The sequence below is a fragment of the Grampus griseus genome (genome assembly GCF_964374135.1).
Source record: "Grampus griseus genome assembly, chromosome: 2".
Classification (NCBI taxonomy): Eukaryota; Metazoa; Chordata; class Mammalia; order Artiodactyla; family Delphinidae; genus Grampus; species Grampus griseus.
The window spans coordinates 4,796,727-4,819,849 of NC_139018.1; the positions used below are offsets into that span (position 1 = coordinate 4,796,727).

Genomic DNA, 23,123 nt, shown 5'->3' on the forward strand with positions numbered 1-23,123 from the left:
TCAGGCTGTCTCTACACAACTGCCCCAAGCCTCCGCCCTGACCCTCAGATCTCATCGCAGGGCAGCCAAGGCCCTGGAATAAAATGCCTGTCCCCAAGCCCCACCGTCCTGCCAGCCCACGTCCCGGCTCGGGACCACTTGCTGTGGCTACGCTCGGGCAGCAAGACTGCGCATCCCTGCACCCCTGCCCTGGGGCCGCGAGGACACGCAGAGCCACGCCAGCCCTACGGCGGTGCTCAGCCCTGATTTAGGTGCCTCCTTCTCCGTTCAGGGTGGCTTTTCATGCTGTGTTTTGTTTTAACAGCTTTACTGTATTCGTGTCTTTTATAGTAAGCCTCCTCAAACCTTTTCTCGATTTATGATTTATAAATAAATAATAAATAAACATGCAAGCTGCAAGCGTCGGCCCAAGCCCATTACCTGAGAGTGTACAGGCAAACATCTCAACAGATGGGGAACAATCATTGCTTTGATTTAGTGTCCAGCTATGATCTTCGAAGCCCTTTCCAAAGCCCAGCCACCTCTGCAGGGATGCTTCCTGCACGGATTGGAGGTGGGGGACGGCGTCAAGGTGTGTGGACAAGACCAGCCCCAAGAGCCTCCATGCCCCTGAGGTCCAAGGAGGCCCACAAAAGTGTGGCAGACCGAGTAGGTGCTATTTATTCATTCCCAAATGTTTCTTCAGCACCTACTATGTGCTCAGCTCACCTCCCAGAAGGGGAGATACGACAAAGGAAGAAAATAAACTGCCTGCCATCATGGAATTGTTATTAGAGTTCTTCTCATTTCACAGATGAACTAGTTAAGACTCACGAAGATTAAGGGCCCTGCCAACACACACGTGACTGCCTTCTGGAGTTCCCAAGCAGGAAGGGCACAGGGAACAACCACAGAAGGCAAGAGCAGAGAGAGGGGAGATCACATACCAGCTCTGTGCTTGCCCCTCTCTGCTCCTCAGTTTCCTCACCTGTAAAATGGACATAAGGATGCTGCTAATGGCGGTGCCAGCTTACATTAGGGAGCGCCTGCTGTATGCTCGCCAAAGAGTTTTCCACGAGTTTTCTTGCTTAATTGTCAGATGACTGAGATGGATGCTATGATTACCCCTGCTGTACTGATGGAGAAGCTGAGGTCCCAAGAGTTATGTAACTTACTCAAAGCTACACAGTTAGAAAGTGCGGGGGCCAGGGTTGAGCACACACCCTCACCCACCACAGTGAGACTCCAGCTCTGCTGACTGCCCTGTGCCGCAGCTGGGGGTAAATGAGATGAAAAAGCCCGTATGGAGGCTGACCCAACACAGGAAACAGCCGCTGGCCTCATGCCACCGACTGTCCAGGCCTAGAGCCCACAAGAACCCCCGCCTGGCTCCCCTCGGTGGGCCCCAGCACTGCCTAGGCCCACCCTCCCTGGCCCCCCTACAGTGTGGCAGTCAGCACAGCGCAGGGTCATCCCTGTCACCCAGCCAGCTGCCCACCGCCTCGTCCTCTAAGACCCGGCTCAACCTTCCCCTTCCCTGAAGTCTGGCTGGCCCTCAGCCCCTGTCCCCAAGAGAGCCACCCCACTGCCCTTGTCTTCCCGTCCCCAGCACAGGGGGCCCCTGGAGGGCCTGTCACACTGTCAGTCTGTTTTGATGCCTGTCCCCCATTAGCTTTCGTGCCAGCAAGGGTGTCTGACCCCCTCCGAGCCTGTCCAGAGCCAGCATTTAATCAATGGCTGGACCAACGGATGCTCAATCAAAGGAAGTGCTAGGGGAAGCAGGTCTCCTGACACAGACTCGGAGGGGCAACTCATGCACTCTGGCACCTGGTGCCCCTCTGGGGCCCTCGCCGCTCACACCACAGACAGAGCCTAAAACAAGGTCCGAGCAACTCACTGGCCGTACAACAGAGAGTCCAGAAGGCCTGGCTTGCACGTCCCAAGTCTACACCCCAATGACCAGCGGCCGACGTCATGCTGCTGAGCCGGAAAATAGGCAGGCGCAGCCCAGGTGCCTGGAGAGGCTGCTGGCGTCAGTGGGCGCCCGCCAGATTATTCGTTCAACAAATCGAGGCAACTGGAGGCAGACTGGACCGCCAGCCCCGTGTGCTTAGGAACGAGGCTTAGTAGGCAATTACAGAAGAAACCCTGGCTTGAAGCTTCTTGATAATACCTTCCATTTGTAAGGGTTTAGAGTTTACAAAGTGGTTTCACACATCTAACCTCATCTGATCCTTACAGCCCTGTGAGGTAACTATTTCACAGATGAGAACACGGAAGCCCAGACAAATCAGGGGAGGACTCGCGACCTTATTCTGAACACGGGCAGGCCAGGGCTGCCGCGTGTCAAGACCAAGCTTGGGGCTGGCCGTGGGCAGCAGAGCCACTGTTCCAGAAGGGGCCTTGGAGCCTCGACACACACCCGCACCCACCTCCCTGCCCACTGGCCACGTGGGCTCCAGCCTGCCCTGAACCCTTCCATCCTCAGCCCTTTTGAGAGGAATCCGCTCGCCATGGTGACCAGTTCTTGAGTGCTGGAAGGTTCTCCCTCCCCTGTGCTGACTCTGTCCCCTGCAATTTCCACCTTTAGTCCTGCTCCTGCCCTAGGAGCAAATCAGAGTGCGTCTCGTTCCTCTTCCCCACCAAGGCCCTGCCAGCACCACGTGCTCCCCACTCGTCCCCCCCACCACCTGGCTAAGAGCATCACAACGAGACCCTGAGGAGCCAGGACATTTCAGAACACACTTGGGGGAGAGCAAAAGAACATGAAAAGAAACCAGGATGAGAACAAACAACTTCTCTAACCAAAGGTTACAATGAAAATGAGTTTTAATTTGTGTTTTTGTACCTTTCAAAATAACACTTCAGCTAGTTTAGAAAGAAACCACTTCTGTTTATAAAAGCCCTTGAGTTTTCCTCCAGTTGCCAGGGCTTGTGTAAACACACTGTGAGCGGGGAGAGAGAAATTGCTACTTGTGAAACTCTTAATGCTGGCACCTATGTGAATTAGAATCCTAAACTCAGCAGGTTAAAAATGTTCTGAAAGCAATTTGGGTGTTAGTCTAAATAATTATAGGTCACATTCACTTAGATAAGAGCCTTTGCCCCCTCGGGGCTCCAAGGGAAAATTCTAGGCATGATAGTTAAGCAAAATAGTTGGTTATTACGCAGGCTTTGTGGTGGCAGTGCAAATTGGTATAATCCTTTTGGAAAGCAATCTGACAGGAGATGTATCTGGACCCATGGAAATGTACAACCCTTTGACCCAGCAGTCCCACTTCTGGGAATCAATCTGAAAGAAATAATCCAACAGAAAAGGTTTCATGCATGAAGATAACCACTTCAGCATTATCTATAATAGCAAAAATTAGCAACCACCTAAGTGTCCAAGGACAGCTAAGTAAATTACAGTTAATCAACTCGATAGAGTATCATGGAACCAGTGGAAATTGACGGTCCTCCAACGACTCAGAGGCAGCCGGTAGCGCTGTGGCAGGAGAGGCTGGGAGAGAATGTTAAGTGGGAAAAGCAGGCTGCAAAATTGTGCGTGCACCCTGTGAGAAACACAAGCCCATATGGACCAGAAATTGATGGGAGGGTGTTAAAAGGATAATCATAATTTTAGTGTACGTTGGAATTGGGCGATCTTCCCCCATCATTTTGTAATGCTGTTAAATCATCTTTGTAAAGGGCAAAATGGAGGGCAGGGAGGAGAGGCAGGGGGACCGAGGGAGGCTTGGACCCTGCAGGGTCGTGTTTCGGTCACACAGTTTGGAAATCCAACCAAACAGGAGGCGGCAGTGGCAGAGCTGGGGCTGACCTGCACACACGCGCCGGAGCGGGGATGTGACACCGTTGTGAACACTACAAACATGCCCCCAGATGGAATTACAGATGAGGATAAAACCGCAGTTCTCAAACCCTTGGGTCCCGTTGACACTCTCTAAAGCGAGGGAGGACTCCAAAGAGCTGCTGTTTGTGTGAGTTTTAATCCCTCCACATTTAGCATATTAAAAATTAAAACCGAGGACATTTTAAAATATTTACTAATTTATGTAAAAGTAACAATAATAAACTCATTACACGTTAACATAAATAACGTATCTCTTATGAAAAATAACTGTTTTCCAAGGCAAAAAAAAAAAGAGTGAGAAAGCACTGTTTACATTTTTGCCATCTCTTTAATGGCTGGCTTAATACAAGACAGCTGCGTTCTCATAGCTGCTTCTGCATTTAATCAATGGCAACAGCACACATCCCATAGCCTCTGGAAAACTCCACGTACACTCATGAGAGAATGAGAGTGAAAAGGCAAGGAACTTCTAGGTGTTATTATGAAAATAATTTTCACTCCACAGACCCCCATGAGAGGGTCTCGAGGACCCCTAGGGGTTTGCAGACACGCTGAAAACCACTGCAATAAACTACAGCATTGAAAACTGCTGCTGTAATGGGGAGGGGGCGATTTAAAATGATATGTATAGCTGGAACTCAACAACATGGAATTTTTTTGAAGAGTGGATGGAAATACACTAAAAAGTCTGCAGTCATTGCCTCTGGGTGGAAAGACGCTGGGCAATTTCTTTCTTTATGCCTTCCTGTTTTTTCCATAGTGTATGTGTATTTCTTTTATGGTCAAAAACAACATTTCTTTTTGGAGGAATGGCTTGGGTAGCCGCGGTGTATCCGTGCCCTATGGAAGCAGCCGATGGGAAGAAGGTCATTTTGAATCATTGGTAGCCAGCATCCGTGTGGGGAGCGTGACCAAGCGCGGCAGCTCCTGGTATACCCATCGATCGCTGGTACCCGGACCACATCCATCACAGCACGCACGGCCTGTCCAGACCCACGGAGAGCCGGGGAGAGATGACGAGAATTGAAGCGGGCCCCAGCCAATCACTTCTAGATGAAGGTCAAATATAGGTGACTATTTATCAGCACCCGGATGGGAGAGGACATGCTCTAAAGCCAGAGGACAGTTACAAAGGGGAAGGTCCACAGACTTGACCACAAAAAATGTTAGGTTTTCTCTGCAAAAAATAAAATAAAACGATGAAATACCAAAGTCAAACACCACATGGCAGGGGGTGGGGAGGGGCGATTATTTTGACAGGTCAATAGCATTAGTATGTAAATTGCTCTGGTAAGAGAAACACCAAGACTACAGGAGATTAATGGGCAAGAACCACCACCACAAACACTCCTTCAGCCTTAACGAGGTGCCAGGCTCAGTTCTAAAAGAGCTGCACATAAATGAACTCATTTGGTTCTCAAACAAGATACCACTAGATTAGCAAGCGTTTAAAGATGTAATAATTCTAGCGCTGTCACGGATGAGGAGACATGATCACATTCGTAAATGATGCTGTGTGCCATAAACAGAATTGGGAGATTGGGAATGACATATATACGCTACCATGCGTAAAACAGATAGCTAGTGGGAACCTGCCGTATAGCGCAGGGAGCTCAGCTCCGTGCTCTGCGGGGACCTAGATGGGTGGGATTGGGGGCGGGGGGAGGGAGGTCCAAGAGGGAGGGGATATATGTATACATATAGCTGATTCACTTCATTGTACAGCAGAAACTAATACAATATTGTAAAGCAACTATACGCCAATTAAAAGAAAAAAAAAAAGAAAGAAGGAAGTAGATCTGGGCACTGAGAGGGAAAGATGTGCACCACACGTGAGTGAAAAATCCAGCTGGAGGACGGCACGGAGAGGGCAGTTTGCATGCTAAACAAAGACCCCAGTCCTCTTTCCCACTCAGATGCCAGAATGCAGGTAGCAGGGCTGAGCGCACCCCAGGGAGTGGAAGGTTCCTCTCTGGGAAACTGACTAGGCTGAGAGAAAATCATCAGAGATGTTCACATGTGGGGGTCCAGCTTACCTCATCACTCTGCAACAACGTCACTGTGGACAAGCCACACACACACACACACACACACACACACACACACACACACGCACACACGCACACACAGAGCCTATGGTCACATCAGCTTTTTTGGGTCTCCCTCCTGAATCAGAATGAGTAGCAGAAAATCTCTAATGTGAAACACAGACACCAAAACAAAAAGACAGGGCTTCCCTGGTGGTGCAGTGGTTGGGGGTCCGCCTGCCGATGCAGGGGACACGGGTTCGTGCCCCCGTCCGGGAAGATCCCACATGCCGCGGAGCGGCTGGGCCCGTGAGCCATGGCCGCTGAGCCTGCGCGTCCAGAGCCTGTGCTCCGCAACGGGAGAGGCCACAGCAGTGAGAGGCCCGCGTACCGCAAAAAAAAAAAAAAAAAAAAGACAAAAGGAGCTGAAAAAAGACAGAAACATTTCAGAAAACATGGGAAAACTTTCAAAGAACTCAGAGAGCTAAGAAAAGACCTTGTAAACATGCAATAAAAAATAATACCCTATAAATATCTTTTAAAAGGAACATTCAGAAAATAAACAGCTCTTGGAATGTAAAAATATGATAGAACCGAATACTTCTCTGAATATATGTTATACTTCAGTAGAAAAGTTTAAGCATAGGACATCAGAAATAACAAAATCCCAGGAAAAAAAGGATTGAAAGATAAAGGAGGAAATTCCCCAGAAAAATAAAACAGAAACGCAAAGCAACAGAAAACTAGGTAAGAAAAATTAGAAGCGCAATCCAGGGACACGCAGATCATCTAACTAATCAGAGTCCCAGAGTCAACGCCCTTGACCGGCAATAGACGGGGGGTGTCGCCCATCTCCCCGTGGCCCCCCTTCCCTGCGAGGGCCTGAGGTCCCCACACCTCACTCCTCGTGAGGAAAGACAGCCCTAGACCAGCTCCAAGACCCCTGGCAAAGCAGAGCTACACCCTCCCCGGTGCTAGGTTTCCAAAGCCCTCCTGCCCCTCCTCCGTTTCATGCTGGGTCACAGTATCTTGTGAGGGGGCTGAAGCATGCTCTCTTTTTTCTTGTCGAGTAAAGAAACTTCAGGAAGCTTGCCAAAGGGAAGCTATGTGAAGGCAGGCTTCCAGGGATGCTGGGCTGACACCGCGGCCTCACTCAAGGGCTCTGGCCCCTGCAACCCGCTCTACTCCCCCAGTTCGTGGGGTCTTTGCTAGAGCCGTGTTCATCTGGGAGAGATACGAAACTACAAACTGCGGAAGCCGGGAGAAAAGGCTGAGAAGTTGGAGAGACTCATCCACTCCTTCTTTTAAGGGATAAAAATCCTAGCAGTTGGGAGAGGAAATGACCACCATGACAGTTTTTAATGCTGGTTACACAAATAAAGTACCTAGGCTATGATTAAAATCAGCTGATGCACAGGGGGAAAAAGACTGGAGGGAAACACTCCCTGCCCGATGTTCATAGTCCATATGTTTGAGTGGAGGGTCTATGGTTACATCTTTAATTTTCTGCCTTTTTTCTTAAAAAAAAGGAGGACAAAGCCATCACTGGGCACTAGATAGGGGCCTTTAAGAGTCTTCGGTGTCCAAGTTTTAAAAGCAGCAAGAAATAATTTACTAGATTGTCTCAACTCCTAAGTGTGCCAATTTTGCAATCAGCATTTTTCAATTACATTAAAAGCATTTTCCCAAATTGCTCTATTCTTCCCTTAATGACACAAGATGAGACTGGATGAGGCCGGTTCCCGGAGAACAGAGTCTGCACCTTCACACGGCACTGTTTTCTCCCCATCAGCCTCTGGCACTGGGGACACTGAACTGTTTAAGTTAAACCGAATGAAGTTTTCAAAAGACATAAAGAAAACACAGCTTGGGTTCTGCCACACTTTCCTCTCTTATCCCTCTTTCAACCCAGGGTTTTTCCTGCAAGTCACAAGCTTACAAGGCCCTTCTGGCAGGCGAGGGAGAAGTGGGAAATATCTCATTTGTTGGCCTCAGAAACGTCGCAGCTTTCATATGGGGGAGAGGAGTGTCAAAACTTCACTTCCCACGAGGAGAAGGTTCCAACCCAGGATCTCACAGCTCCTCCCGGAGGCTCGGCAGCCCTGCTGTCGACCAGTCTAAAGCCCTCACTCCCCGGTCTGTTACAATTCAGATGGTCGTGAACTTTCCCTGGAAGGAAAACCCTTAAAAGATGGGAACAGAGAGGAGCAAACGTAGGGTACAGAGAGGGAAGCAGCCGAACACTTCCTACACCTGACCTCCCTGCGTGCCCTCGGGCAAGTGTCTTCCCCTCTCTGGGCTTCTGTCAAATGCAGATGGAACCAGATGATCTCTGCGTGCACACACACGCACGCGCGCACACACCACCCATTCTCTCCTCGCCTTCACCTAATTACCCTCGATGCACTGTTAATCATTCACTCCCCAAATACCAAACGCCCACCACCACAACCCAGCCCTCCTCCCCAGCTGTGCGGCTCTCATTTCCAATAGATCTGCCTCGTGCTTGGAATACATTGCCGGTCATCTGCATAATGTTCCACGACTCCTCACTGTACACACCACGTCCTTTCTCAATCTCATTTTGTAAAATCCGTCAAGAATAATTCTTTCAAAACTGAAATAAACCCTCACTCTGGCACTTGAATCCATAAATTCCTTGTCTTTGAATCTGAGATACACTACTTGCTACAAAGCACATCTAAGACACCCTAACATCATCTGATACGCTAACAAGGACAAATCAACGGGATCCTGTAATACATAAAAATGCAAATCCAAACCACCACGGAAATCACCTCGTCTCCTGATGCCCCTGACAAGAACCACAAGGCTTTGAAGCTGGGCAGTGCTTGGGCACCCCCGAGGCGAGGGGATACGCTTTTCCATCCTTTATTCTCAGAGGCAGAGGAGCAGAATGGGTCTTCTAGCTTTTGTTGCTCAGGCTCTGGAGCCTGACAGCCAGTTGCCTCTACCGTTCACCAGCTGTGTCACCGTGGACAAATCCCTTAACCCTCTGTGCCTCGACTTCCGCACCTGTAAAATGGGAATAATAACAGCGCTTGCCTTGTGCGCCTGTTATGAAGACGAGATGGGGTGTTTTAGGGGTGTGCCTAGCAGGTGGGGGGCGCTCCAGGATGGTTGGCTCTCCCCATCCTCTCATCTGTATCACAGGCAGAGGTCGCAGCCTCCAGGACAACGTACATAAGAAGGGGACCCGAGGCCCACCTGGCGGCACACCTACCCTACCGGGCACTCACTCTCCTGGGTCTCTTCGGGTGGGAAATCGCTGCCCCCAGCACTGCCAGAGGCCCAGACACAGAAACACTCTGCAAACTGGCGAATGTCGCTGGGTCCATGCTCCTCCATCACACTTGAACGCGATCAGTTTGGAGACGTGGACCCAGCCCTCCAATGTAAACTTCCAAGCGCACGGTGCATGAAAACGGAGCGGGTAAATGGCTTGCTACAGACAATCTCAAAAACTTTCTAAATTTTAAAAGTAGCCATCTCAGGAAGTAATATTGAAACTCTTGAAAACTATATAGCTATAGACAGATTATGAAGAGATTCACAAGAACAAGAGTTACATGAAGTCGGAGGATTCTGGGTGACTTCTCTGTCATCCAGTTGTTTTTAATTAACAGATCCAGATGCAGGGGAGTCGGGAACCTGTTTCTTCAGCCCCTCCCACTGCTAGGCACTGGGCTGCATCTTCTCATTTCTCTTCCACAGCAACAACCCTAACAGGTAGCCATTATCCCCATTTTACCAGTAAAAAAATGTGGGATCAGAGAGGCTAGGTGGTTTTCCCAAAGTCACAAAGCTACCAAGCACAGATACGAAATGGCAACCCAGGAGTCTCGAGTAACAATGGCACTGATGGAGGTTGGCCAATCTAATCAGGTTCTACTCACCACACACAAAGGTTTCAGCTAAAGCTTGCGTTCAAATCAAAGCCCTCCTTAACTGCATTAAAGCAGCAAAAAGACATTTATGTATAGCCATGTTCACTGCCGTACTGACTATTTGAAAAACAAAAGCAGGAAACAATAGGACACAACATGGAAATGACCAAGCAAAGTTTGGAATCTGAGAGAGTGAGAAAAATATGTTTGGGGAAAGTTTTGAATGAGGTAGAAAAATGCCCCTTACAAACAGTACAAAAGATGCGGGTGGGGGGCTTCCCTGGTGGCGCAGTGGTTGAGAGTCCGCCCGCCGATGCAGGGGACACGGGTTCGTGCCCCGGTCCGGGAAGATCCCACATGCCGCGGAGTGGCTGGGCCTGTGAGCCATGGCCGCTGAGCCTGCGCGTCCGGAGCCTGTGCTCCGCAACGGGAGAGGCCACAACAGTGAGAGGCCCACGTACCGCAAAAAAAAAAAAAAAAAAAAAGATGCGGGTGGGGAAGCGCACAGTCAAAACCACACACGCTCTGCAGCGCCAGACCGATTCTGTAAACGCAGAGGGATGCGCTGTCCTGACCAGGGGAGCTCCCTGTGTTAATGAGCTGCTGGCTCGGGTGAGGATTGTCAGTGATTTCTGTTTTCTCCTTCATTCTTCGAGTTTTCTGCATTTTCAAAGTCGGTCCCTGGCAGCAAGAAACATGCCGTATGCCTCTGGGAGTCTTCTCGGTGCCTGGCAGAGGGCTCTGCACACGGGGCTGACCATCAGGGCTGCCCGTGTTTGGCCAAAGCAGGATACATTCCGTTTGTGCTTTTTCCTTCAAAAAGGGCCTCAAAGTCTGAAGTCTACCTTTACGTGGAATGGGTATTCAAGCATGTTAAGCCAAGTGAAGACAGGGGGGAAATGAAAAGAGTGTACAGCAGGGTATTCGTGCTGGGATTACAACTACGGGAACAGACGCACAGTACCGACAGGGCCAGGGAGGGACGGGCAGGAAAGAAAACGGAGCATCGATGAGGAATTATGAGTCATTGTTTTGTTTTACTTAATTTCTCCAGCTGTAAATTTTTCAAAACTAATATAACCATAATTTACCGCTCACAGAACATTTAGAACATATTAAAATAAGTATCTTTCTGCTGTAATGTGCCCAGTTGAACTTTATGAATTCCAAAGCTGCATTTTAAGGCAATGAAGGAACTGGCGCGCCACGTTCTTTAGATCAATCACATGGATTGTGTTGTTTTTCTCCTGATCAGAAAAGAAATCGTATTTCTGTAAATGTTACCTTGAATCAAGGATTCTTCCACGTTCTAGAAGCTTGGGTGAGCAGCTTATACTGTCTTACTGTGCCCCCTAGTGGCAAAGAGCATTTATGCACGTCAAAGAGAATCCTTTCCCAAAGGCTGGAAGTAAAATCCAAAATAATTTTTTAATCTTTATTGATCACTTAACATGTACAAAACTTTGTGCCAGGTGCTCTGGGGAATATAAAAGTGGATTTGGTACAGTTCCCATGCTCAAGAAGTTTAAAATCTACAAGCAGACACGGTTCCATGGCAATGCAGGTAGAAAGAGATACCACCCCATGGTTAAGGAAGGGTGAAAATTCCCAGGGAGAGCAAGAGAGGGAGCACGCAGTAAGTGCCTCCTATGTGCCAGGAGCCGCACCAGGTAATTCATAACTAATAGCATTTATTTTTCATGAAAACCCAGCAAGCTATGCATAACTACCTCTACTTTACATAACACAGGTTGAGGCTCAGAGAAGTGAAGTAACTTGCCTGATATCACACAGCCAGTCAGCAGCAGAGGGAGGATTCAAATTGAAGTCCTAGGACCCCAGCCCCCAAGCTCTCCCCTCCTTCCTGACCAAGGCGGGGGGGGGGGGGGGCCGGTAAGAAGGCACTCTGGTAGACTTTAACTGAAAGACAAGGGGAAGGTACCCTCCAAAGAGAGTGCAGAGTGGCGAAGGGAGGGGAGGGGGGGCGTGCCCTGTCGCACCCACCTCTTCTAGCTCATTCCTACTCACCCAGCATCTGCTCTCCGCCCAGGACTGGGCTGCAGCAAGCCAGGACTCCTGCCTGCGCCCACGATCCTGTCCCCACCTCAGATGAAGCATCCACGCAGCGCCTCCCAAGCACCCCTCCAGCTCCTACCCGACCACAAGGACCCCCACGTGGCCCACCTTCCGACACCAGGGAGGGAAAAGCTGCCAGCTGCCCACCGGTACACACACAACCCTGAGGACCCAGCGCTTCCAAGGCCCCAGCCGGGACTTCCCTCCCGGGCTTCCAGCCCCCCGCCCCCAGCTGCTCTCCATCCATCTTCCCATCCTGGCTCCTCCAGCCCTGCCTCAAGGTCTTCACACTGAAAAGTTGCTTAAGGTCGATTTGCCAAATAATTCTGTCACTGAAAACTGTCAAACATCATAAAGCAGAGAGGACCCTGGCCAGACTATTTGCATCTATGGCTTGTAGAGGCCCTGATTTTCGAGACACCCACGGTAAGAAAATGGTCAGGAGATGCGGACCGCAGCAGCCATGACGGCAGCCACACTCTGCCCCTGGGGCCACCCCCAACGCCACTCTGCAGCCCCACCATGAGAGACGGACAGCGCCGGGGGCAGGGCTCCCTGGAGGGTGCCAGGCCAAGCAAGGAGCCAGTGCCCGCGTCATTGCCTGCAGCACACACCACCGTCCTCGGGACAGATGGGCGACGCAGCGGTGCCAGGCCCCGCCCAGGGCAGCCCCACGGCCAGGGGAGGCCTCAGGGAATTGCCCCAAGCAGGGCTTGCTTTCCTGTAACAGATAGTCCCTCTGCCTGAGCAGCCGTCCCAAGGTGGACCAACTGCGCCCTCTTCTGGTCATGAGCTGTCACAGCGGGTTGGCTGCTCCCAGGTCCCCTCCGCGGGGCCTCCCCGCCTCCCCAGCACACAGCCCGCAGGCTCATCTCTGCGCGAACACCCGCTACACGGCCGAACAAACACCACGCCCCGAGTCAGCGGCGTCACTCAGACGCTCTGTGTTCCAAAACTATCATGGGATGCCCCTGCTCAGCAAATCTAAACTTTCTGGGCAAAAGTCACCGGAGCAGGGCCCGCAGAGCACCTGACTGAAGCCGGGTGCAGACCGGTCCCCACAGGGCTCCAGGCCTGCCCTTCCCCACCAGGAGACACAGCCCCGAGGGCGGGTGGGCAGACACATCCCTCCACCCAGCTCTGCCCACAGCGACCCAGCCTGTCCTCTGAGGCCCCCGGCAAGCTTGCCGCCTCCTCAACAAGTGTCGTATATTAACGCATGTATGTGGAGCCTAGAAAAATGGTACAGGTGAACCGGCCTGCAGGGCAGAAATGGAGACACAGATGCAGAGAACAAACGTATGGACACCAAGGGGGGAAAGCAGCGGGGTGGGGGTGGTGTGATGAATTGGGAGATTGGGATTGACATGTACACACGGATGTGTATAAAATGGATGACTAATAAGAACCTGCTGTATAAAAAAATAAAATAAAAAAATAAAAAAAATAGGAAGAAAAAAGAAAAATTTAAATACCTGCATGTTCGTGCACACACACACATCACGCCACATACTATACACACATATACACACACACAAAAGCCTGGGCTGCCCATGTCTGGCAGACTGGCCCCACCCCCTGGGGTCCTAGGAAGGGGCTGCCCACGCCCTTCAGGTGGCCCACCTGTAACCATGCCACTCTCCACAGAACTCCACCACACCACGGGCCCGGCATCAGACTGGGGGCTTTACACACAGCACCTGGGCGTGTGTCCCACCTGAGAAGCCCCGGCCGTAGGTCTCACAAGCTTGTCTCATCGAGGAAAGAGGCTCAGAGAGGTCAAGTGCCTTGCCCAAGATCACGAAGCTTTGGGGATGGAGCCAGCCCTTGAGCCCAGATCATTCTAACTCCAGGGACCAGCCAGACACTGCCCACCAGGAACCCTCCAGACAGGCTCCTGACCAGAGGGACAGGTGCAGGCTCGCGGGAGGAAGGGCCAAGAAGCCCCAGGACTGGGGGATGGGTCCAAGCACGTGACAACGCACACCAGGGACGTGAGGAGCCTCCTGAGCGGACCACAGGGCCCCCGAACTCGCAGGAAAAGCAACAAAAATATGCATGTAAACCCTGGGGCTCCAGGCTGCAGACGGGACACGACACTGTCCCCACAGAACTCCATCAGCCTCGCAGACAAGAACACAGACACGTCATTCCAGGACTCAAACGTGCCACCTAAAATGACACTCATCGACAGAGGTCGTTTCCAAGACTTCACTGTACTTGGGCTTCCTTTCTTAGCTTCCAAAAATGCCTCCTGAGAAAAAAAGCTCAAAATGAAACGTGCAAATACAGTGTCCTCGGCAGGCAGGATCCAGAACCGTGAGGAAAACAGGCGGGGAAGCTGACATCTATTGAGCACCTATGGGGCTCCTGCCTCTGCGCCAGGGGCTTTGGAAGCGTTTTCATCACACAGTCCCATGACCCAGGTACAACCAGGCCCTTCACAGATGAGCCTCCAGACTCAGAGGGGGCGGCTTGGGCAGCTGGCCAGCCACTCACAGCAAAGCTGCACTCGAAGCCCCGTCCCTGCAACTCCAAAGCTACTTTCTTTCCAGGAAGCTTTTGCTTGGCTCACGTGTATTTGGCACCAACTATGTACTGGGCTTTGCTAGGGGCCGAGGAAAGTGAGGAGGGGGACAGAGGACAGTCTGGGGCGGGGCGGGGGGCAGGCGAGGGGGCTGGAGGGCAGGTTCCAGGCAGGTGTGACACACCTGTCACACTACCTACCTGTCCACATGGGCACTGCTTACTACAAGTCTGCCTTACCTCGGGAGCTTTTAAAATAAATAAATAACAACCAAAAAAGAGTTTCTGCGTAAACCGGAAGTCCCCGGCGGGGCATCCAGAGCCCTCCCTGCTCTGACCCTGCCCTCTTCCCCAGCCTCGGGCCCCTCACCCCATCATGGGCCTCATAGCTGCCCATGCTTAGAGCCAAGCCCACTCCCTTCACCAAGTGAAACTTCCCTCCTGGAAGCCTTCACCAAGCCCTTTCCAGCTGAGCTGCTGCCCTCCCCCGGGTGCCCTCAGCCCCCATGGAACCCCCTGGGGCCCCATCCTCACGGCCCCGACGCAGGCTTGTGAGCGCCTCTCCGCTAGTCCATGGCCCCTAGTCCACTGTGCCGGCCTGGAAGCCAGGGTCAGCTCAGCGACCTTTACACCCCCTGCATCCGGCACAGCACCTGGTACAGAGCTAACTGTTGTTCGGCACTCAGTGGGGGTCGCAGTGGATGTCCCCAAGGTCCTGGGGCCTGGCCTGGGCCTTTCTTCCCCCTCTGCTCCCTCTCACTCAGCGACCTCATCCTCCGGGGGCGTGAGTGTGTCTGGGCGCCCCTGGCGCCCCCAGCAGGGGGCAGGGCTAGCATCCTCTGGTGGCCTGGGCAAGGCCGCCTCGGGGGAGGGGGGCGGCGATGGGACAGGACGCACCAGCCGTCCAGGTGGGCCATTGAAAACCCTCTCCCAAAGGCAACAAAGAGAACTCCAGAAATGCCCAAAAAGAAACCTGTAACCAGGCCCCACCTCACCGTTTTGAAGAACAAAACAGCCCAGCAGTTTATTCCTAAGAGCAGCTGAAAAGAGCAATTTCACTCAAGTCTTACCTTGAAGGTTTTATCCATAGAAGTTGAGAGAAGCATGTGGCTCTTGGAAGAGACTGGACACCACTGAATGTTGTTGACTGGGCCCCGGTGGCCTCTCAGATGGAAGAGTACCTTCCTGGGAATCTTGGTTTCCTTATACTGACAGTCCAAATACGGCTGAATAAACTCGGACACTTGGGGCGCCACACAGAGAGGGGCTGGGGCACGCCCTGCACAGGGACCCTGGGGCTCCATGTCTTTACTCTTGCCTGTTTCCGTGCTTAATGCTTGCAACTGTCTTAGTCTTTTCGGGGTATAGGGTACAACACAGTCCTCACACCACTGCCTCTGAAGAGAGCTGCCGTTTTTACCTGGGGTTTCAGATCCAGTTCGGGCACAGAAAGATGGCTCAGGGGAGCCAGAAGTTCCCCAGGAGAGTTTCACCTGCTTTAAGCGGGCAGCTGCCAGGGGCACGTGGCCAGCTGGAGCATGGCTGGTCCACAGGGAAGGACGAGCAGGCTGGCTGGTGGGGAAGGTGACCTCAAGCTCTGTCCTGGGCCACTGCAGCCTCTGGTTGGGGCAAGATCCTGAGTCACTGCTCCAGAGCCGAGCCAGAGGGAGACGACAGCTGGCTGCATCTTCACAAGAACCATGCTTTGTGGGCAGTGCGCCCCCGTCCTTCGCATCCAGGACTTCCGAGGCAAAATCCCGCCCAGGAGGTCTGATGGCATCTGAAGCATCTTTCATCTGGCCGGCAGGATTAAAACTGCCCCCAGGCTCAGTCTCAGGCTCTGAGTCCGAGTCGTCATAAGCCACCAGCGAAGCCATTGAAGACACAGTTTCTCCTTGTCCGTCAAGGGCAAACTACCTAAGGTCAAACAAAGTGTCAGAAGATGTGCATGGCAGAATGTTTCCTACCACGTTCCAAAAGCAAACGTGCCACAGAGCAAATCCAAGACTGAAAAACCCATAAGAATAAACACATTAAAAATGAGGCCTTGGGACTTCCCTGGGGGTCCAGTGGTTAAGACTCCGTGCTTCCACGCGCGGGTTCGATCCCTGGTCGGGGATCCCCCCACATGCTGTGCCGCACGGCCAAAAAAAAAAAAAAAAAATTTAACAACAAGAAAATAGTAAGACCTACACAAAGAAAACTAAAAATGTACTGAAAGATATAAAAGAGGACCTGACTAAATGGAGACAGGGTGCCTGGACAGAAAGACTCATGGTTTTAAAGAGACGTTTTGGAAGGGCGCTTTGGGCAGGATCTATTGTAAATTTAAACACACATAGCTTTTACTGCCACAACCCACTTTGGAACTCTGTCCTACACAAATACTAGCACGTGTTTGCAAAGACAGGTGTACAGAGAGCTTGCAGCACTGCTTATGAGCAACAGACAAGAAGAGCATACACTCATCAACGCGAGCGAGGTTAGTTCTGAAAATACTGAAATGCAAAGATGACCAGGACCCACCATGTGCTAAAAGCAGCTGCCCTCACCTTTGTCCTCCCTTTATGCTCCAGTCCTTCCTTTTATTCTCTCTGCCTAGAACACTCTTCCCCAGATATCCCATCTCAACTACAAGCCAGTCGGAGAGATAGACCGGCAACACAGGGCGGAGAGGTGCCTGAGGCATGGGTCCACCCCATTCCAAGGGTGTGAACCAAATCTGCCAGTTTCACTCCAAACACAGGCTCACACAACAACTTCCCCTTTCTAAAAAACTCTTCCTGGAATTCTGAAACATCCTACAGAATCAGTTGTAGCCAACTAGTTTCTACAAAGAAGTACTTCCTCCTGGAATTCAATTCTGTGCAGTTAACATGAAGCAAGTAATCAAGAGGAAAACAACGCTGCTGCACACATCCAGGACAGCAGAGGGCGCGGTGGAGCAGCCCTGAAAGCTCAGGCAACAGGCCACTTCCGGGAAAGCCTGCGTCCCCTACCTTAATAAACCATCCTGAGCTCCTCTTCCCACACGTGGGGTCAGGTGAGGCCTGAAGACTCCCTGGGGGTCCTCGGTTACGCCATTCCAGACAGCCTGTCTATCACCCACGTCTTCCCCTGGGCAGTGGGTTTCATGTCCCCTGGAATCAACCATCCCACCCCTTCCATGCCTTTCCCATAAAGGGTACCAAACAAGTTATGTCATCATTCAAAAAATGTCTGTTGCCTGCCTCCTCCAAAAATCCCACCCCCACCTGTAGCCCAATCCAGGCAGGTAACACCTTCCACACACAGAGCCGTTATCTAAATAAAACTTCCACAACAAGCCAGCCCATCTCAAATGGAACTAATATAACGGACGAATTATAAACAAAGGGAAGCGTGCACTGTGAAGGATTTGGCATTTCTTTTCTCTCACTACTTAGTCTGGTCCTGCATCCTGATCAGACACTTCATCTGTCTCAATTCCTATGCACAGGACCGCCCACCACAGCATTCCGTCCTGTCAGAGGGAACCCACCAGGTTCCCACCACAAAGGCTCCTGTCTGCAGCCACTGGGATGGATTCCTACCCACCCAGTTGTCCACAGTTGTCGAATCACAGGAGACGCCAATAACCAGAACTAAAGATGAAGTCTACAGCAAAAGATCAGAGAGTAGTGGGCTTGGGGCCCATGAGTCCCACTTCCTACAAGGCAAGGCAGCAAGGACTGAATGAATGCAGGCAGGTGGATGATAGGGCTCCCCATCTGCTTCATGTACATTTCATTCAGTCATTCAACAAACACTGACGGGCTCCCTATCTGCTTCATGTACATTTCATTCAGTCATTCAACAAACACTGACAGAGCATGGGCTACTAGCCAAGCCCCACACGAGGCACCAGGAACACCAGGGCAAATGAGACGGTCGACGATGCCCTGTGCTCGCCATGCTCACATGCCAGTGGGGAGAGACAGATCAGAACCAAGCGAAACAGAGCATGTCCGGAGGTGAGAAATCCTAAGGAGAAAAGTAAAACAGAAAAGAAAAGGAGGCGTGGTAGTGGGCCTGGGATGCAGTTTAACATTGGGAGGCCGAGGCAGGCCTAAGGCAGAAGGTGATGCTCTGCAGGTGAGGGAGCAGAGGTGATAAAAAAACACTGAAGACCGGACCAACAAAACTGATCAAATGGGGTGAGAGAGAAGGAGGCAAGGATGACTCAAGAAAAACAGGCAAAAACAGAGAAGATTGTGAGCCACTGGGGACAACGTAAACTTTAGGGGGAAAGTGTTTGCTGCCTTTTATGTTTCTAAGGCAAAGGGGGAAGAAAAGGAAACTTTTTCATGGAAAGAGGGAGCGATTAAACCAAGAAGAAGAACAGCCAGAAGAAAAAGTCGTCTTTGGAGAAATAAGACTACAAAAGGGGGGAGTGGCATTGGCAGTCATCAGCATGTCTGCTCCACCAGGGCAGGACTTTTTGTGTTCTGTTCACTGTTTGATCGCCAGCACCTAGAAATATTTGTGAAATGCAACCTGGGGGGTGGGGGGGCACAGAGAAAGTAAAAGGAATAGGATATTCTCATTCAACAAATATTTCCTTATTACCTACTCTGTGCCAAGCCTTATGTTAGGTCTTATGGACAGAGATTAAGCACAAAACACGGATCCTGCGCCGGAGGCCACAGACTGATGAAGGCAACAAACAAGATACGACCAGAGATGGGTTTTGAAGAATGCAAAGGAGTTAGCCGGGCTGTCAAGAGTGAGAGGTGAGGATCGTCCAGAGCACTGCGCGTTCGGAAGTAACCGGAGACACAGGACAGGCGAGCGGCAGTGAACTGCCCGCGCGGAGTGGCGTGGAGCGCTCGGCCCACCGCCAGATCCCAGTCCCCTACCGCCCCCGGCCCTCCGCTCACCACACGCACCGGAAGCTCTCGGTCCTCCCGGAGGCTGTCCTGCCTGTACCCCGCAACCCAGTCGCGTTCTGCCGGCGCCGGGGCCGCCAGCCAATCAGCGGCGGCCTCCGCCCGGCCCCGCGACGCGAACAGCCAATGATGGCGCAGCCAGGCCGGAAGTTGTTCCGGCCGGAAGGCGTTTCCACGGACGCCCAGGAGGCCACCCGTGGCTGAGCCGGCAGCGCTGACGGCCCCGGCTGGGCGGGTAAGTGAGGGGATGAAAGAGGGAGGGAGGCCGGGGCGGCGCCAGATGACCTGGCCCTCCCGGAGCCGCCTGCACGCGAAGGCCCGGAGTATCCTCCTCAGAGCCCGGCTCGCTGCTCGCCGGGTTCTGGCACCACGGGGTGCGCGGAGGCTGCCACGGCGCCCATCGCCCCCGTCCTCCCAGCGCCGCCGACCTGGCCTGTCGCCCACTGCCACCGGCACCGACCTTTCATCGTCTCCCTCCTCTTCTCGTTCGCCGAGGGGAGAGGCCCTCACTTTTAACGAGTGCCTGCCATGTGACAGGGGCTTTGCCGGTAGTATCGCACTTAGTCCCCTCCACGATAAAGTTACGAGGCTTCTTTATGCCCATTTCACAAATGAGGAAACGCAGGATGAAGCGGAGAGGGAATGTGACTTGCGCAAGGTCTTGTAACAAGAAGACTCCCAAACTGGGTTTGAAATCCGGGTCTGACCCCAGAACTCATGATCTCTCCACTGCCCTGTGCCGCCTCCGTGAACAGCAGCGGCGAGGAATTTACCATCCGCCTTCCCCCCCAACCCCCTCCCTCCCCGCCCCAAGACTATACACAAACACAGTTATTCATACTGATCCTGAGAATAGGGAACGGGAAGAGGGTGGGGAGGTTATATGGAGGCCAACCTGGGATACGGGGTGGCTGATGCAATGACCAGCTAATGTCTTGCTTCCCGAGAGAGTTTCCCTGGTCCCCACCCGCATCCCCCCCTCCGCCCACCCCTGATTGGACAGTCTCATCGAAGAGGTTGGTCGAGAGGCTCAAGTGTTTCTGAGAAATTGGGTGATTTACGAGAAGCTCCTACATGCAAGTAGTAAAGGGTGGGGTAAACAGGAAAAAAAAAGAGAAGAGTCTTTTCTAGAAAGGAAACTGAAAGAAAAAGGGAAAGACTATTAAAGACGAGCTCGAGCTGCACTGGGCAGTCTCAGCTTCTCAACTGCCCAGCGTGACCAGTGGCCACCTCTGCAGCACCTCCTGCAACCTGGGTATGTATTGCCGTCTTTGCTAGGCTTAGAGTTTATTAGCATTTCTACCAGCCTTTTCCCAAAGTACTGGAAACCTTGGCTTAGGGCATGAGGAGTAGCATCTCTTAGGACCAGGGTGTTGTGCATTTTATTTCATCTCATTGTCCCAAAGTTCAGGTGGCTCACAGCTTCTGTAGGGAATGGAGATACTGGAAGAGTAGCTGCCTATTTGGATTCGTAGCTTGACTTTCAGCACTTTGATGTTGGCTATCCTATTTTTCACTGATGAGCCCTCCTTAAATAGTCGATATCCATCCACGGTGTCTCATTGTGATACTCATAAGTAGCTTATGCCTGGCTTCATATAAATTAATGTCCTCTTTGCCTTTTAAGATGATGTTCATTTTATTATTTGGAGGGGAAAGTAAGCTTTCCTCTCAGTGTTTAAAAAAGAAAAAGTGACCTCAATCTGTTCCAAGGTTTGAAGCGTTAAAGGACTCCTAGCTGGTAAGACATCATTTTCTTGTCCTCTGGAAACTTGACAGTCCAAGGCCATTGTCATCCACACTCAGGGGTCAGGATGTGGAAGATGGTCTCCCACCTCCTGGTAATATTCCAGGCGTCCAGGATCTTCTGGGTACCCCACTCTTCTCAGCTGCTCCAGAATTGGCTGTAGTGCATAATGCCACCCTTCCCCCAAATTGCAGAATCAGTGTATTCTGATCTTATCTGTGAGATGGTTTCATTGTGGCCCAAGGGATTGTCCTGCCGTTCTGTTAAACAGTTCTGTAATTCCTCTTTCCATTCCTCATCCCCAAACTGTGCCCAGTTTCTTCAGGTGCCTGTTATGCTCCTTGGGAACAGTGGACCCTTTCAAAATGAGCACAAGTTTCAAGTTCCTTAAAAAGAGGGACGGAGAGTTCATTTTGAAGAGTCTTGTAGTTTCCTCCTTAGCTGTGTGCTGACCTGCTGTGGACTCTGCAGTTTTGCTCTTTTCACTCCCAGTCCTTTTTTAGAGGAGATGATACATTACTTCACAGATATAGCTTCATTTCTTTGTTTTAGATTGTAGTATTTGTGAAATAGATAAAGCAGTTTTCCTTGACAAAAATTCAAAGCCCTATTTGCAGTTTACACAGTAAACACTGAAGGCAGTGGTCCTTAGTCTCTTGGCATCTCGGACCACTTTGAGAAAGTAGTAAAACCTGGATACTCTGCTTAGAACCGCAAACGTGCGGGCAAACCGTTGATGTCATTTCAGAGGTTCTGAACTCTGGGTTAAAAACCTCTGAAGCTAAATTAAATTCTAAAAGTTAGTTAACAAAGAAATAAAGGAGAACGTTGACTAGATAGGAGGACAAAAGGAGAATATGTGCCCATAAATGGGCTAATGAAAGGATGCCTGACATGAGGGAAGTGATAGTTCTATTCTCTTTGTCTCTGATCACTGCCGAAGCACTGTAATCACTCAGGAAGTTGCATCATGCGCACACACACGAGATTCCAGTGTGGGTGATTCCCACACAGTGAGTACATGCCTCGTGATCCTGAGAGCAGGGAGACCTCACCTGCTGTTTCCTCAGTCAAGTTTCATTCCCGTGTGCCTCTTCTTCCTTAAATGGGATTCTGACAGTTAAAGATACATGTTTTTCCCTACAACAGGAACCCTAAATGCAGGCTCAGTTCATCTAGCTGATCCTCTGCAGTTATCTGCTCCTTCACAGGGGTAGATTCGCCGTCTGGGGCTCACCAAGTCATTCTACCTGGCGCTTTCCCTAGGAATTTTTAAGGGTAATTTTAATCTGTGCTTGATTTGGGTCCTACTCGCAGACTTCAAAAGCCACTTGTTGCCTTCTGTTCAGGACACCACATTTTTGGAAGGACATGGGTAAACCGAAGGGAATTCCAAAAAGAGTGACCAGGATAGTGGGCAGATGTTCGCAATGGGTGAGGAAACAAGACTGGGTACGTGGGATTAACCTGGCTCTTCCCAAGTCTCGGAAGGCTCAGTGCAGTGTCAGGACGTTCTAAGAGGACTTCTAAAGTCCAGGTAGGAGAAATCTACCTTAAACTGGAATACTGCAGAGGTATTATAAGAGGATATAAACCAGAAGGGGAAAATTAAACTAGATGATTTGTGAGACATTCATTCAGTAAACGTCTGTTGATGAGCTACTCTGTACCAGGTGCTAGAAGCACATGAAAGAATAAAACCCAGTACTTGCATTCTCTGTGTGGTGGATTTTCATAAATAACTACATGCAGTGTGAGTGCTCTAATAACCTCACTCACGAGTGCTCAGGGATCACCAAGGACAGAGCAACCAGCTTGGCCCCGTGGGTGCAGGGGTCAGGAAAGGCCGCAAAGAGGAGCCGAGGTTTGAATTAGTAAGACAGCGGGCAGAGGAGGGTATGAGACGTTCCGGGCAGGGGGAGCAGCTGGAATTTGAGAGAGCACATGCTCGAGGGGGGCTTTGGCATCGGATCCCGGTTTGGCTACTCTGGCATGGAACCTCAGAGGACGGTTCTAACTTCCCTGAGCCGTCAGCCTCTGGTCGCTAATGCAGAGCAGATACTGTACCACCCAGCTTTGAAGGTTGGGAGAATTGGGGGT

The 23,123-nt window shown here is 51.2% G+C and overlaps 2 protein-coding genes across 3 annotated transcripts in view; one reads left to right on the forward strand and one right to left on the reverse strand.

The window, feature by feature from the left end:
* WDR25 (WD repeat domain 25) overlaps nucleotides 1-19,324 on the reverse strand; it is a 140,700-nt gene extending 121,376 nt beyond the window's left edge. The window contains exons 1-2 of the mRNA XM_082648319.1: nucleotides 19,277-19,324; nucleotides 15,440-16,282 (exon numbers count right to left, since the gene is read on the reverse strand). Of these exons, the coding sequence (XP_082504445.1) occupies nucleotides 15,440-16,246 (807 nt within the window). The 5' untranslated portion in view covers nucleotides 16,247-16,282; nucleotides 19,277-19,324. The remainder of the gene's footprint in view (nucleotides 1-15,439; nucleotides 16,283-19,276) is intronic.
* A 124-nt stretch (nucleotides 19,325-19,448) lies between these two features.
* The window catches only part of WARS1 (tryptophanyl-tRNA synthetase 1), a 33,410-nt gene continuing 29,735 nt past the window's right edge, over nucleotides 19,449-23,123 (forward strand). Inside the window, exon 1 of one of the 2 annotated variants that reach the window (XM_082682012.1) lies at nucleotides 19,449-19,511. The gene's annotated coding sequence lies outside the window, so the exon portion shown is untranslated. Of the gene's footprint in view, nucleotides 19,512-20,374; nucleotides 20,532-23,123 lie in introns of those variants that run through there. The other variant, XM_082682013.1, reaches the window with a different exon arrangement.